This window comes from Manis pentadactyla, chromosome 1 (assembly GCF_030020395.1).
Source record: "Manis pentadactyla isolate mManPen7 chromosome 1, mManPen7.hap1, whole genome shotgun sequence".
NCBI classification, from domain to species: Eukaryota; Metazoa; Chordata; class Mammalia; order Pholidota; family Manidae; genus Manis; species Manis pentadactyla.
The window spans coordinates 93,050,218-93,063,581 of NC_080019.1; the positions used below are offsets into that span (position 1 = coordinate 93,050,218).

Below are 13,364 nucleotides of genomic sequence, written 5' to 3' on the forward strand. Positions count from 1 at the left end.
AAAATAAAGTTTTAAGATGTTCAGTTTTTTGCTGAAATTTTTTGCCAAGTGCTCTATCAACTTTCCCTAAAGGTATTTATTTCAATTAAATTTTCTCTAACTATAGGTACATTAAATCTTTTTCTTCCTCACAAATTATTTTGGTCTGTAGCTGATCAAAATTTAATGAACCAGTAAGGTTGATTTTTAAGACCCTGAGCTGATTTGAATAGTCACAAAACTAGGAGTTCTATTTATGTTGCTGCTCATTAAATCAAATTCTATATAAGTTAATGAGATTGGCAATGAGAAAGCCAACACTTTAAAATACCACTTAAAATTATAAAATAACAATTTTCTAAACTATTAGAGTTAAAAGATATGGCTAAAATTAAGGACTAAAAGAATATTCTTATATGCTAAATACTTTTCACCTAAATTTGATTATTTCAACCAGGTGATATTCGAACATTACAAACCTTATATTTACAGTCTTCACCAGCAGATAAAATTAGATCATTCACTGAATTCCAATCTACTTTTAAAATAATGCCATCATGAGCTTTCCACTATGAGAAAAAAAATAAGATATTAATTATAACTTCAAGTGCACTGAGTAGTTTTTTTTAATAAGAAAGGGCATTTTGCCTCTTTGTAATGATTCTTGTCATCTCCTTCTTGGACATTCCTTTCTTCCTTTCATAGACATTCTACATAACATCACTTCCTTGTTTCATTTCTAATTTAAACTAATGAAAATGCCTAGCACTATGACATCCACTAAATAGCTTACATCCTCATAAATTTCCTCAGTTGCCTGGACTCCAGATGAAAAATCACTTACTGTTGAATTATTTCAAGCTTGACATGTGGGCGATAACACTGGAATGTAAATCCAAATCTTGCTCCCCTTTGTATGGTTGATCTTATTACTGATACTTTCATTCTTGTTTGCTCTTTTTGTTTTTTTAAAAAACTTGCACTACATGAACATCTTCTGTAGTACCCCCTCTGAATATTTTGCTAAGTAAGCTTCATTCTCTTTACCTTCATGTCTCCTTTATGCTCCAGAGGAAGTAGTCAGGAACTACTCTAAGAACACTTTGTTACATTTACCATACAACAAAGGATGTTTTCTATAGATATGTACATATTTTATACATATATAGAATGCATACATATATGTAAGTCACCCAGAAATTGGCAATCTGGAGAGTAATCATGGATGTCTTCTTTCTCTTAAATATAATTCATGTGCCCAATTAGCTATCACCACACATGTAATTAAAAGCTATCTTTCAACATGTTTAGGCAAAATAATGTAACTGAAAAAGAAGTTTCCTTGAAGACTATAAGGTACATTTTAATGTCTGAGCCAATTAACTTCATATCAAAGAGTGATGATTTCAAAGGATCTCCCTATAGACCCATCTCAACCTACTGTTCTTAATGTACACAGAATAAAAAACTAAACTAGGGTCAAATCTATAAGAATAGGCAATAATTCATAATTTGCTTTACTCAAAATATACAAAAAATATACACTCTTAAAAATAAATGTTTTGACAATATATATTAAAAAGCAATAATCTCACAATTTACTGCCAAATTAATCCAAGGATAAAAATAACAATATATGGATGTGGATATATATAAATATACATAGAGATTCTCACGAGTTTCATTTTAATAAATTTTTGCATATCCAAAAGTTGGGAACAAAATATGATTTAAATTTTTCTTATACTATAATTCAGGATATCAATTTATATATTACATATATTTATATATCTATATAATACATAAGTATTTTTCAATTATTTCTCAATCTATTAGACATTTTGTGAAATTCCTTTGAACAACAAGCACCTAGAAGGCAGGAACTATGTTCTGTTTCACTTTGACTATCTCACACCCAGCACAGTGTCTGGTATATAGTAAGTACATACCACATTTTCACTGATGAATAAACAAAATTCTCCTCACCATAAAACCAAGTTCTGAGTCTCTAGAAGAGTCACTGGAGCTCTTATGGGAAATGAGGTATATACTTTCGAACTGTATTCTACAAGCAAGAATTATTTAAGCATTTCTTTTTGTGAACAATCCAAATTTGAGTATTTGTTTATGCCCAACGAGAATTGCTGCAGCTTTAATTTTCCAAAAGGATAGAAAATTTGCATTAAATTACTAATTATACTTTAACTCTGCCTCCATTCTAGCTGCATTTTGGCAATGGATATTTTTCCTTCCCTCCACTACCTGTTGGCCCAAAGTTCCACTGACCTACTTAAACTATATTTTTTTCTTTCTTTTATTTAGTAAAAACAAATAATTATTAAGCATCTATTTTACTTAAAACAGGAGAAATTTAAGATTTTGGTTTTTTATTAAAGTATAATTGACACACAGTATTAAATCAGTTTCAGGTGGCACCACAGTGATTAGACAATTATATACATTACAAAATGCTCATCACAATAAGTGTAGTTACCATCTGTCACCATACAAAATGTTTAAAATATTACTGCCCATATTCCCTATGCTGTATTTTTCATCCCTGTAACCTATTTATTTGTGATGTCTGTCTTTATCACCTTTATCTAATTTCTCTCATCCCTCCGCCTCCCTCCCCTCTGGCAATACCTGTTTGTTCACTGTACTTATAAGTTTATTTGTTTGTTCATTTATTTTTTAGATTCCACATGTAAGTGAAATCATATGGTATTTGCCTTTTTCTCTGACTTGTTTCACGTATATATATATATGGGATATATATGTGTGTGTGTGTGTGTGTGTGTGTGTGTGTGTGTGTGTGTACAAAATAACATCTTCTTTATCTATTCATCTGTTGACGGACACTTAGGCTGCTTCCATATCATGGCCATTATAAATAATGCTGTGATAAACATAGGAGTGAAGATTTTTTTGAGTTAGTGTTTTTATTTTCTAAGGGCAAATATCCAACAGTAGGAATTACTGGGTGATGTGGCATTTCTATTTTTACTTTTTTGAGGAACCTCCAGACTGTTTCCATTGTGGCTGCATCAGTTTACGTTCACCCAGCAATGTGTGAGGGTTGTTCCCTTTTCTCCACATCCTCAACAACACTTGTATTTCTTGTCTTGTTGATACTAGCCATTCTGACTGGTACATGAGTGGTTTGATTTGCATTACCTGATGATTAGTGATGTTGTGCATCTTTTCATGTGCCTGTTGGCAATCTGTATGTCTTCTTTGGAATAATGTCTACTCAGGTCCTCTGCTCAATTTTTAATTGGGTTATTTGGGTTTTCTTTGGTGTTAAGTTCTTTATATATTTTGGGCACAGGTTAAAGGATTTTCCATTAATTTGACTTACCCTGACCTGTCTTAACTGCTACCAGTTTTGTTTACATATAACTGGTGAAATTACATTAACTCCCCCTCCACTTTAAAAATACTGAAAGAATGCTAGGGTCTTAGAGAAAGCTCAATGATAAAGAGGAAGAGGAAGATGCTAGTGATGATCACAGTCTAAACAACCTCATAAAGTTTAATTTAGTACTGTTTTGTCTCAAACCCATACATGGGAGTCTGACTCTGATAAATTTAAAGATGCTTATCATGCCAAATCATGTGACAATTTAGTGACTCAAAACACATTTATGACTTACTGGTATAATGTGAGTTGGAATAAGAGGAAAGTGAACCTTGCTGGAAACATCCATATTCCCTGTTCTGTAATAAAGGCCAATAAAACCACAACTTAAAAGCCTCTGAGTGTAAAAAGACCACCCAGAAGAGACTGACTCCTAAGAAAGTGACCGCTCACTTAGCAGTCCAGCTGATACTGGTAACAATTTATAAATAACTGAAAAGTACCTGTAAAACTTTAGCGTTTGGTTGAAGAGGTTTAATGATCAGCTGCTTGCCTGCTGTGTAAAGAACCTTTTCTGAATCAGGGCCCCAAGCTACTGAATACACTGGTGTTCCTGTAAAAAGAAAGAGGAAAATTAAACTGATAAACTTTAATTATTACACCTTATAAAAAGGGAGGTTGTTACAGAGAAGAAAAGTAGTGACTCTATAGCATCTTACTACACTGATGGACAGTGACTGTAATGGGGTATGTGTTGGAAACTTGATGATGGGGGAAGTCTGGTAACCATAATGTTGCACAAGAGGTTGTTAAAGATCAAGAAAGCAATTTGGGGTATAGTCAACAGGGAATAAATTTCAGTAAGATAAATGATTATGTTCAAGTGGCACTCTACTTCTTCCATGCCACTTTCTTCCCAACCAGAATATAACTCAATTGTGAGCAGTTCTCAGTGGTTTACAGGACTTAGAAAGTCTAGTTTAGACCTAGTGCCAAAAAAAAAAAATCCTGAAGCATGCCTTTCTTGGTTTAGATGTAATAATACATTGGGTCTAAATATCATGTTCAGTCAATGACAGATAAGAATGTTCTGTGTCAGTGATTGTTCTGTACAGATGGCCAATGAGATAGCCAACCTCAGAAGGCACTTCTTCTGTAGTTGGTGAGTACATTCTCTTGGAATATTCTCAGGGAGTAGCCAGGAGCTGACCCTGGGCTTCAGAAATAAATCTCCAAATGAATAGAGTTCAACTTTAATTAACTCCCCAGAAAATGTAAATCAAAATCTCAGATATTTCAAATGTGTTTTTGAGTGAGGACTAAAAAGGAATAGGGAAGGAAAGCATTTTTGAAGGGTGGCAGAATTAAAGGTGCCTTTACTTTATTTCCATTATCATAGTTGTAATTATTGTGCAAAAAAATAAATGTATTTTAATTATAGATTATCAAATCTTCATGAATATATTCAGTATAATTATACTTTCTGGGGTTATACTGAACTATGATAAACATCTATGCAAGGAAATAATTCAGTAAATATAACTCCCATTGAGTTATACAGGATGTGACTCTAGGCCTTCAGTTGTGGTAAAAGGCATGGTTGGGGTATAGATGAGGAGTTAGGGACGCTTTTGTCCTCTTTAACATTGAATTTGTACCCCCATTAAGTCAGCTGTGTCACTATTTCCTTGTTTATAAACCTTAAAATCTTCAGAATAGTTATCTTCCCTATTGGGAAATGGAGATTACTCATTTCCTGTTTATAAAACATATTTTTAAACAATAATAATGTTAAGGAAATAGGTATTTTAATATAAAACAAAATAGGCTTATAAAGTTATGTAATCCCATTGTTATAACATGTGGTTTTTAACCACATTCCTTCAGTAAAAAAAAAATTGGAGTTATGATAAATAAATAATCCCTAATTAAGATAACTAAGTCTCCTTAGTTTAATTTTCCCAATCACCAATATTCAAAATGAATATAACATTAAGAGCTAAGAGAAGTCTTCATTATATTCATCCCTTATATTTAGAATAAAATGTTAAGTGTTAAAATCCTATATATATAAATGTTTTCTTTTCCAAAAGGAGATACATCACTATGCAACTTCCATTTTGTGTGGTTCTAATGAAGATCACTATTGAAAGTGGATGAATTAGCTTCATAAAGAAAATAATGATTTCTACTATGATGCAACCAATCCCACTAACATTTGAATCAAATCCATAGTATTTTTAATGTCTTTTAAAACATATTTATTAAAGCATAGGTTACACTCAGTGCTACACTCCACTTTGCAAAGTCAGTATGGATATAATATATCCTTCAGGTTGAATAACTTAACAACAAAAAGTTAAGCAAATTATGTAATAAGATGTCATTAATTCCACCATTAAAAAGAACTGGACAAAAAAACAAAAATAGCTTTATAATAATTAAATAATTTCTTGCTATTTATATTGGGAATTTTTATTTATGCTCCATTTCAGTTAAGACACTCAAAAAGATCTTGTTTTTCTGACTTTGTACACGAAGATCATGTGATCTTTTTGACATTTTTTAAGAAACCACATGCACCTGGGGTTGTGTTAAATGTCAGACCCTTATCTCTCTGTAAAACAAATTATCTAAATTCTTTCAACCTGTTGAATGCTTTTTAAACCACAGAAGAGGAGACAAGAATGTATTTCAATTGTTTTAAGGAAGTACATGGTCAAATACACCATGTTTTTCACATTCATACTAAAAGTATCCCCTAAAAATGTTGTTTTTGCATGTTTTTAAGAATGCTTTTAAAACAAACTCTTCACTATTACAATGAAGCATTAGTTATCTTTGCCTTGAATGTAATATAGATCTACAGTGAGTGACCTATATTACATTCAGTACTCAGAGCAGAGTCTGGCGTTACATAAGCACTGTCTTTTAGCTACTACTAATAGAAATTATCTGTATGAAAAAGCAGCCATTTGGTTATGTTGCTCATGGTAGTACGTACTCAATTTTAGGGACTTGACAAATCATTAGGAATTCAAAAACCAAGTTATTTCCCTTTCATTCTATTTATAGGAACATGTACTAACAAAAAGTAATCAAGTGGGTTTATTCCACAAAGAAGCCACTTCATAGTTATGCATGTCACTGAGTCAGTACAGAGAAGAAGTTTAAATGAAGGCATCTGCATCTACCTTAAGCCACCTTGGGGATTTCAACTTCATCCATAGCTTCACCTTTCACCTTTCTGTAATTGACTCTCACATTAATATTTCAGCCTTTACCTTTGAAGTCTAACACAGCATTTCCACTTGCCTCAAAGACATGTAAGAACTTCAGACTCTATATATTCAACACTATCATCCCTCCACACATACCCTCCGTCATTTATTCTCCCCTCTGAATTCTTTACCTCAAAAGGGTATCCTTTTCTCTCACTCACTGAGAACTTTTTCAACTACTATCATCACTGCCTCTATTCAAGCTTTAATGCACACCAGTACAGAAGATATCAGTGACCTCCTTACTGGCCACCCCCATCCTCATTACTGCTATAATCTTCCCAAAAAAACAGTCCTTACCTGTTACTCTACTACTCATTTTTTTAAAGGGTATTGTCTGTTTACAGAATAAAATCCAAACCCTTTCATTTATCACCCAAGACCAGCAGTATCTTGATCCCTCTGGCAGTGCTGTTCCTCACACAGCCTACACCCTGGCCCAAGAGGTCTGCTCCCCACTCAACTGACTTCCATGCCTTATGTTGTTCTGCCCCTATGCTACTGATCATCTAACTGCCCCTAGCTCTACTCCATTACCAACAAGCTCATTTCCTTATTTAATTTCTTCATCCTTCAAAACCCAGTCAAAAGATGCTGCAGTATTTCCAGGAAACCTTTCTGATATTTTCTCTACCCTCAAAGCATGAATCTCTTCCTGTCCTCCCATAGCAACTTAGAGCAACAAGCATATTCTGCATGTATTACAGTTATTTATATTTCCAGTTTACATCCTTTACTATATGCCTTACAGACAGATTCCATGTTTTATCATTCCATTCTTCCATTTTAATATAGTGTGGGAGAAAGTTCTTACAGGTTTCCATACTATTCAAATTTTAATCTATAATTAAAATACACAATGTAACACAAGATCGGGCTTAATTATAATTATCCCTGGCCCACACATTATTTTTCTCTAATAGAAAAAATAACTCCTCATAGGCACCATAAGAAACATTTTTAAACTAAGTCAATGTTTCAAAAAAATCTTGGGTGCTTCTTCTGTATTAGAAAAGGTGATAACCAGGACTTTCTGACTGTATATCTGGCTCCAATTATCAAGAAATGAATTCACAAATTTTTCTATTCATCAAGGAATAAGTATAATGAACATAAACATGGTAAAAATCAAAAGGATGATTTCAACATTATTTACTAAATTCCAAATTTTATAATAATTTAGACTTATTTCATTTCTGTGCCAAAATTTATAGTTTTTCTCCTCAAAGGAGGCACACCCACCTACCTTGGACTTGCTAATTGAGCCGAGCGTTCAGTTCTCAGCAGTTCAGATTTATAATTACCCTGAAAACTTACAGTCTCTAATAAATCAAACAAACCTTACAAATAATAAAGGATTTTTCCATTAGTGTTAATGTCATTATAACTTAACTTCCCTAATTATTTTTCTCAGAGATAAAACAAAAAGAGTCTATGTCTTATTATGAAAGTGTGGGTGGCACCAATGAACACTCAAAAATTAGACATATATTTCTAAAGTAAATTGATAAATCTTAATATAGAAAAAAAACATCATTCAGTTGATATACAATAGGTTAACTAAAGTAAGAAAATCTACCAAATTTAATTTTGCTCATTAATCTCATGATTAACATAAATCTTGAGTGAGAAGAACAAATAAGATTCAAATAGGATAAAAATGATCAGCTCTTTCACAGTCATTTGATGTCATGGAAATTACAGCTATTTGGAATATAGATGGAAAATATTATATGATATGTGAATATATAATTAACTATATTATATGACATAATCTATATTTTAGCTTTTAAGAGAATCCTGCTTACCATCTATTTGGAAAAATTAATTTAAAAAAAAACAGCCATCCCTCTCCAAAACAAACATATACACAAAAACTAACTCAAAATGGATTATAGACCTAAATGTAAACACCAAAACTATAACACTCTTAGAAGAAAATATAGGTGTAAATCTTCATGACTCTGATTAGGCAATGGATTGTTAAATATGAAACCAAAAGCAGAAGCAATCAAAGAAAAAGAGGATAAATTGAACATCACCAAAACTTTTGTTTCAAAAAATATCATCAAGAAAGTGAGAAGGAAACACCACAGAATAAGAAAAAATAAGAGTTGCAAATATATATCCAGAATATAAAGGAATTCTTACAATTCAAAAACAAAGACAACCCAATAAAAATATATGCAAAGGATCTTAACAGCTATTTCTTGAAAGAAGACATCCAAATGGCCAATAAACACATTAGAAAAATGCTCAATATCATTAGCCATCAGGGAAATACAAATCAAAACTACAGTGAGATACCACTTTATATTCACTAGGATGATTATAATAAAGTCAGACAATACCAAAGGTTGAGGATGTGGAGAAAGTGGAACCTTCACATATTGCAAGTGGGAATGTAAATGGTACATTCACCTTGGAAAACAACTTTTAGGAAGATTTTTATTCACTGATGTGTAACTACCTCTAAGATAGTTCATGATTCAAGTAAAAAAAGCAAGGAGTACATTGTGGTAGATACAGTATGCAACTTGTTTATAAAAGAAAATAAGAATATATAAAAACATATTTGCTACACAAGAAAAGGGTAAGCAAGCACTAAAGCACTAAAGTAAGATTTAGTGCTTCCAGCTGGTTGGCTGGAAGACAGCAATAGTATTTAAAAGGTAAATTCACACCCTTTTTTATGCTTTCAATTCTGAACTGCATGAGCATATTAGCTATTAAAAATAATACTTAAAAATAAAATAAAAAAAATGTAAGTGCTTCTTGCAAAGTACATACTACCAATCACAATCTTATGATCACTATTATTGAAAGCAAGGGTTACAAACACAGATCCCTTCAGAGATTTATGTTGTGTTTTACCATGTAACAAAAATGAATGAAGTGAGTGGAGTGTAAGAAAAAGGAGAGAAACTTAAAATCCAACTGAAAATGGAACAGCCACTACTGAACTCCAGCTCACTGTATTTATTCTGGTAAGCAGGCCTTATCTTTCATTTTTGTCAAAAGACACAAGAAGTCCAAATTTGTATGTGAAGTGTCCTGATTTTAAAAATGTTGGGCCTGTACCATGGTAGTAGGCCTGTTTCAACCCACAGGCCATCTGTTTGTGACCTCTGATTTATAGAAAGTCCATAACTTATGAACATACTGTGCTTCCAAACTGTCTTTGGGAACTCTGAATGTATTTTCTCCGTAAGAGTAAAATAATTAGCAATTTGGTTTCTAGGCCCATTATACAAGTAAACTGTAGTACTGAACTAAAAACACTATGTCACCTACCATGTACAATTAACAACATTTATATTAAACAACTTAGATTCTAAGTTTCAGCTTTAGGCTCAGAAAGTCCAAAATGGTGGATCCAATGGTAGTAAAAGCGAAGGAGATGATTGGGAAGAATTTAAGGAAACATAAGGAGCCTTAGAGGGGTACTGGCAAAGGATTTTAGGCAAGAATTCAGATTACTATAGAGCATAGTAAGATAAGCTTCCAGAATTTCTCTGAACATCTGTGTCTTCTGTAGACAACAAATTTAGTAAAAAGAAGAAAATAAAAAAGGATGTGTCTCCTGAGAAGTGACTAGTGGTTACCATGGGGGAAGGGTTGGGGGGTGGATAATAGGGCACAATAATTCTCAATTATAATATAAATTGGTCATGGGGATGGTAGTACAACATGGAGAATACAGTCAATGAATATGTAACATCTTTCTATGTCGACAGATAGTAACTGTGCTATTGGGCAGGTGAGGATTTAATAATATGTGTAACTGTTAAAGCACTGTGTTATATATTTGAAAACAATATAAGATTGTATATCAACAATACTTCAACTAAAAAAATTAAATTAAAAAAAAGGATGTGTCTCAGCAGCAGCAGCAGCTGAAAAGGGCTGTAGCTCCAGCTCTCTAGAAGAATTCTGTCAGTTGCTTGTAAATCAGACATCATGAAGTGAGAATGCCAAAAATTATAAAGCCAAAAGTAAATTCCACTAGAAGATTAACACAAAATTTATTTTCTAAAGGTACGTTTTATTACTAAAGTAACAATAAACTGACACTTCTTTCTAACTGAAATTCACCCATGAATGCTTCTATGTACTCTAAATTGTCTACTCATGGATAAAATTGTACTTGGAGATTATCTGTAGCAAAGATTTAATCTCAGGATGCAACTATTACCTAGTACTTCTGATTACCTTTGCTAAAATTTGGTTAATGTGTTGCTAAAGCAATGTAACTATTTTAATACTATTCTAAGAGTAAACATTTTAAAAATGAAATCTGAAAACTTGGAAGTCAATTATTGGAGATGCTTCACAATATTGCTTTTCATAATTCTGAAGAATAGTGTAAGATTTTTGGCAACCTGTCTCTGAAGATAAGCTGGTATGTGCTCAGTTTAACATTAAAATTACTTTACTGTTCGTATGTAAAACCTAATTAGAAAGTAAATACGATATATGATACACAGAAAAAAAGTCGTTTGCAATCTAAATCCTAACAGGAATGACCAGGGGATTGAATTTAAGTCATTACAGTTTACCAAGGTTTGGATCAACAGGGTGTCTGCTCCCCTCCATTAGTATATGTCAAATGCAAAACATAATTAAGAAAGGGTATTAATATTATGAAATTATTAGGATTTTTTAAAGAAGGAGATACTCTTAAATGTTTTTATCACTATTACTTACCTAACTAGACACCAAATCCTATTCTAGATGCTCATGCTTCAGAATTATTTGTAAAAGACCCATTAGCCTACCACTGCATTTATATAGATGCACTAAAAAAGAAAAAGCCCTTGAGTGTTTCTAATTTCTTGGCTCAACTGAAACAGTGACCATGGCCCATCAAGCAACATGGAAAATTAGAGGAAAGAGCATAAATAGAAATAGGCTATTTCAGAATTTGAACCTGACCAAAATCAGTCTTAGGAATTATATTAGACAGTTTCTATAGGAAAATGTTAAGACATTTTAACTTCTTACAATACATACCTTGCTGAGCTAAAGTTGATCTTAGCATCCCAGTTTTTGACCATATTTTTATTTGCCCATCTTCTCCAACTGTAGAGAGAAAATAATATTTGGTATTTTTATTTACAGGAAATATTTCAGCATTAAATTTGCATATAAAAATCAGCAGTATCCACACTAATGCATATTTAAAATTCAGACAATTCATTCTAAAGAAATGACAATGCTTCATAACTGCAAATTTTAATTGAAATAACTTTGAAATAATTTTAGCAAAGTAGCCTAACTTCCAAAATTTTAATTTTTTCCTTTAATTTTAGAAGACTTATGAGCATATTATTCAAATACTGCTTTCATTTTCACTAAAATCTCCATCTAAAATTCTAAGAAAAATGCTTTCAGTGTAATAATAAGAGCGACAGCCAAATTTTAATGAGTTGGGACTGAATGGAGTGAAGTAGTAGACTGTTCTTTCAAACAGCTTGCCTAAAAGAGGAAGAAAGAAAGAGGAAGTTGTAGCTAGAGCGAGGTATTTACTACAAGGGATTTTCATTTCTTTCTTCTCAGTTTTCGAGCTGGATGCCACGTGAACACATTTATGCTGAAAAGAAACCACTGGAAAAGGAGAAGTTGAAAACACAGGCATGAGAAGGAACAGCCCACCAAGAAAAGTTCTACAGAAGGCCCTGGGGATAGGTGGGTGGTTCTAAAACATATTCACAAATTTTTTGTTACTTTTCCTCTTAAGAGGTGAAGCTTAATTTCTCTCTCCTTCAGTGTGGGCTATACTTAGTGCCTTGCTTCTAATAGAATGTGGTGGAAATGATGGAGCATGACTTCCAAGGCTGGGTTGTAAAATATATTGAGGCCTCCATCTTGCTCTCACGTGATCACTTGCTTGGGGAGAAGCCAGCTGTCATGTTCTTGAACACTCAAGCAGCCCTATGGAGGGATCCATGTGGTTAGGAACTATTACCTCTTGCCAACAGCCAGATTAGTGAGTCATCTTAGAAGCAGATCTTCCAGCCCCAATCAAGCTTTCATATGACTGCTGCCCCATCCAACTTGAGTCTGAGTAAGAACCAATTAGCTAAACTGTTCCCTGTCCCACAGAAACTTTGAGATAATACACGTTTATTATCTTAAGCCACTAACTTTTGAGGTAATTTGTTATGTAACAATAGATAACTAATACAATAGATGAAGATGAGAATCCTTGCAATAGGGCAGGAGATGGATGGGGAATAAAGGTCAGTTAAATGAAAATATTTTGAACTTTAAAATTTTAAAGATTAATAACTTTTATTTACCCTATAGTTGACCATTCCCAAAGCCTTCTTTGGCAGTACATTCTATACAAGTCATATAAGAAAACTAATAATGACATTCTGAATTACATTATATAGTAATCTAGATCAATATTGTGCCAATTATTTGCTATTAGACATTGAAAGACACTACTGTCAAGTGAAAATATTGTTTCTTTGGAAATTTCTCTTTAAAAATTTCATTTAAAATGTCTTTTTTTGCAGACAACTTACCTGTAACTAATGCTGTTCCTTCATAATTCCATCTTCCTGCAAGTACTGCTCCACAGTGAGCATCTACACTTTTTTCCACTCTCCCTAACTTGGATATCAGATGAAACTTACCTAAAAGAAATTAGACTTGAGAAATCTATTTTATTAATTTATTCAATTTACAAACATCTGCTGAGTACCTACCACTGGTCTAGTTAGCAGAGTGTTAGG

The 13,364-nt window shown here is 32.7% G+C and overlaps 1 protein-coding gene across 3 annotated transcripts in view; it reads right to left on the reverse strand.

Annotated features, from left to right (window-relative positions):
- Positions 1-13,364, reverse strand: part of IFT80 (intraflagellar transport 80) — a 143,077-nt gene that overhangs the window by 100,618 nt on the left and 29,095 nt on the right. For all 3 annotated transcript variants that reach the window (XM_057499677.1, XM_057499684.1, XM_057499681.1), the window contains 4 exons: positions 13,155-13,265; positions 11,635-11,703; positions 3,844-3,953; positions 459-548 (listed from right to left, as the gene is read on the reverse strand). In XM_057499677.1, the coding sequence (XP_057355660.1) occupies positions 459-548; positions 3,844-3,953; positions 11,635-11,703; positions 13,155-13,265 (380 nt within the window). The remainder of the gene's footprint in view (positions 1-458; positions 549-3,843; positions 3,954-11,634; positions 11,704-13,154; positions 13,266-13,364) is intronic.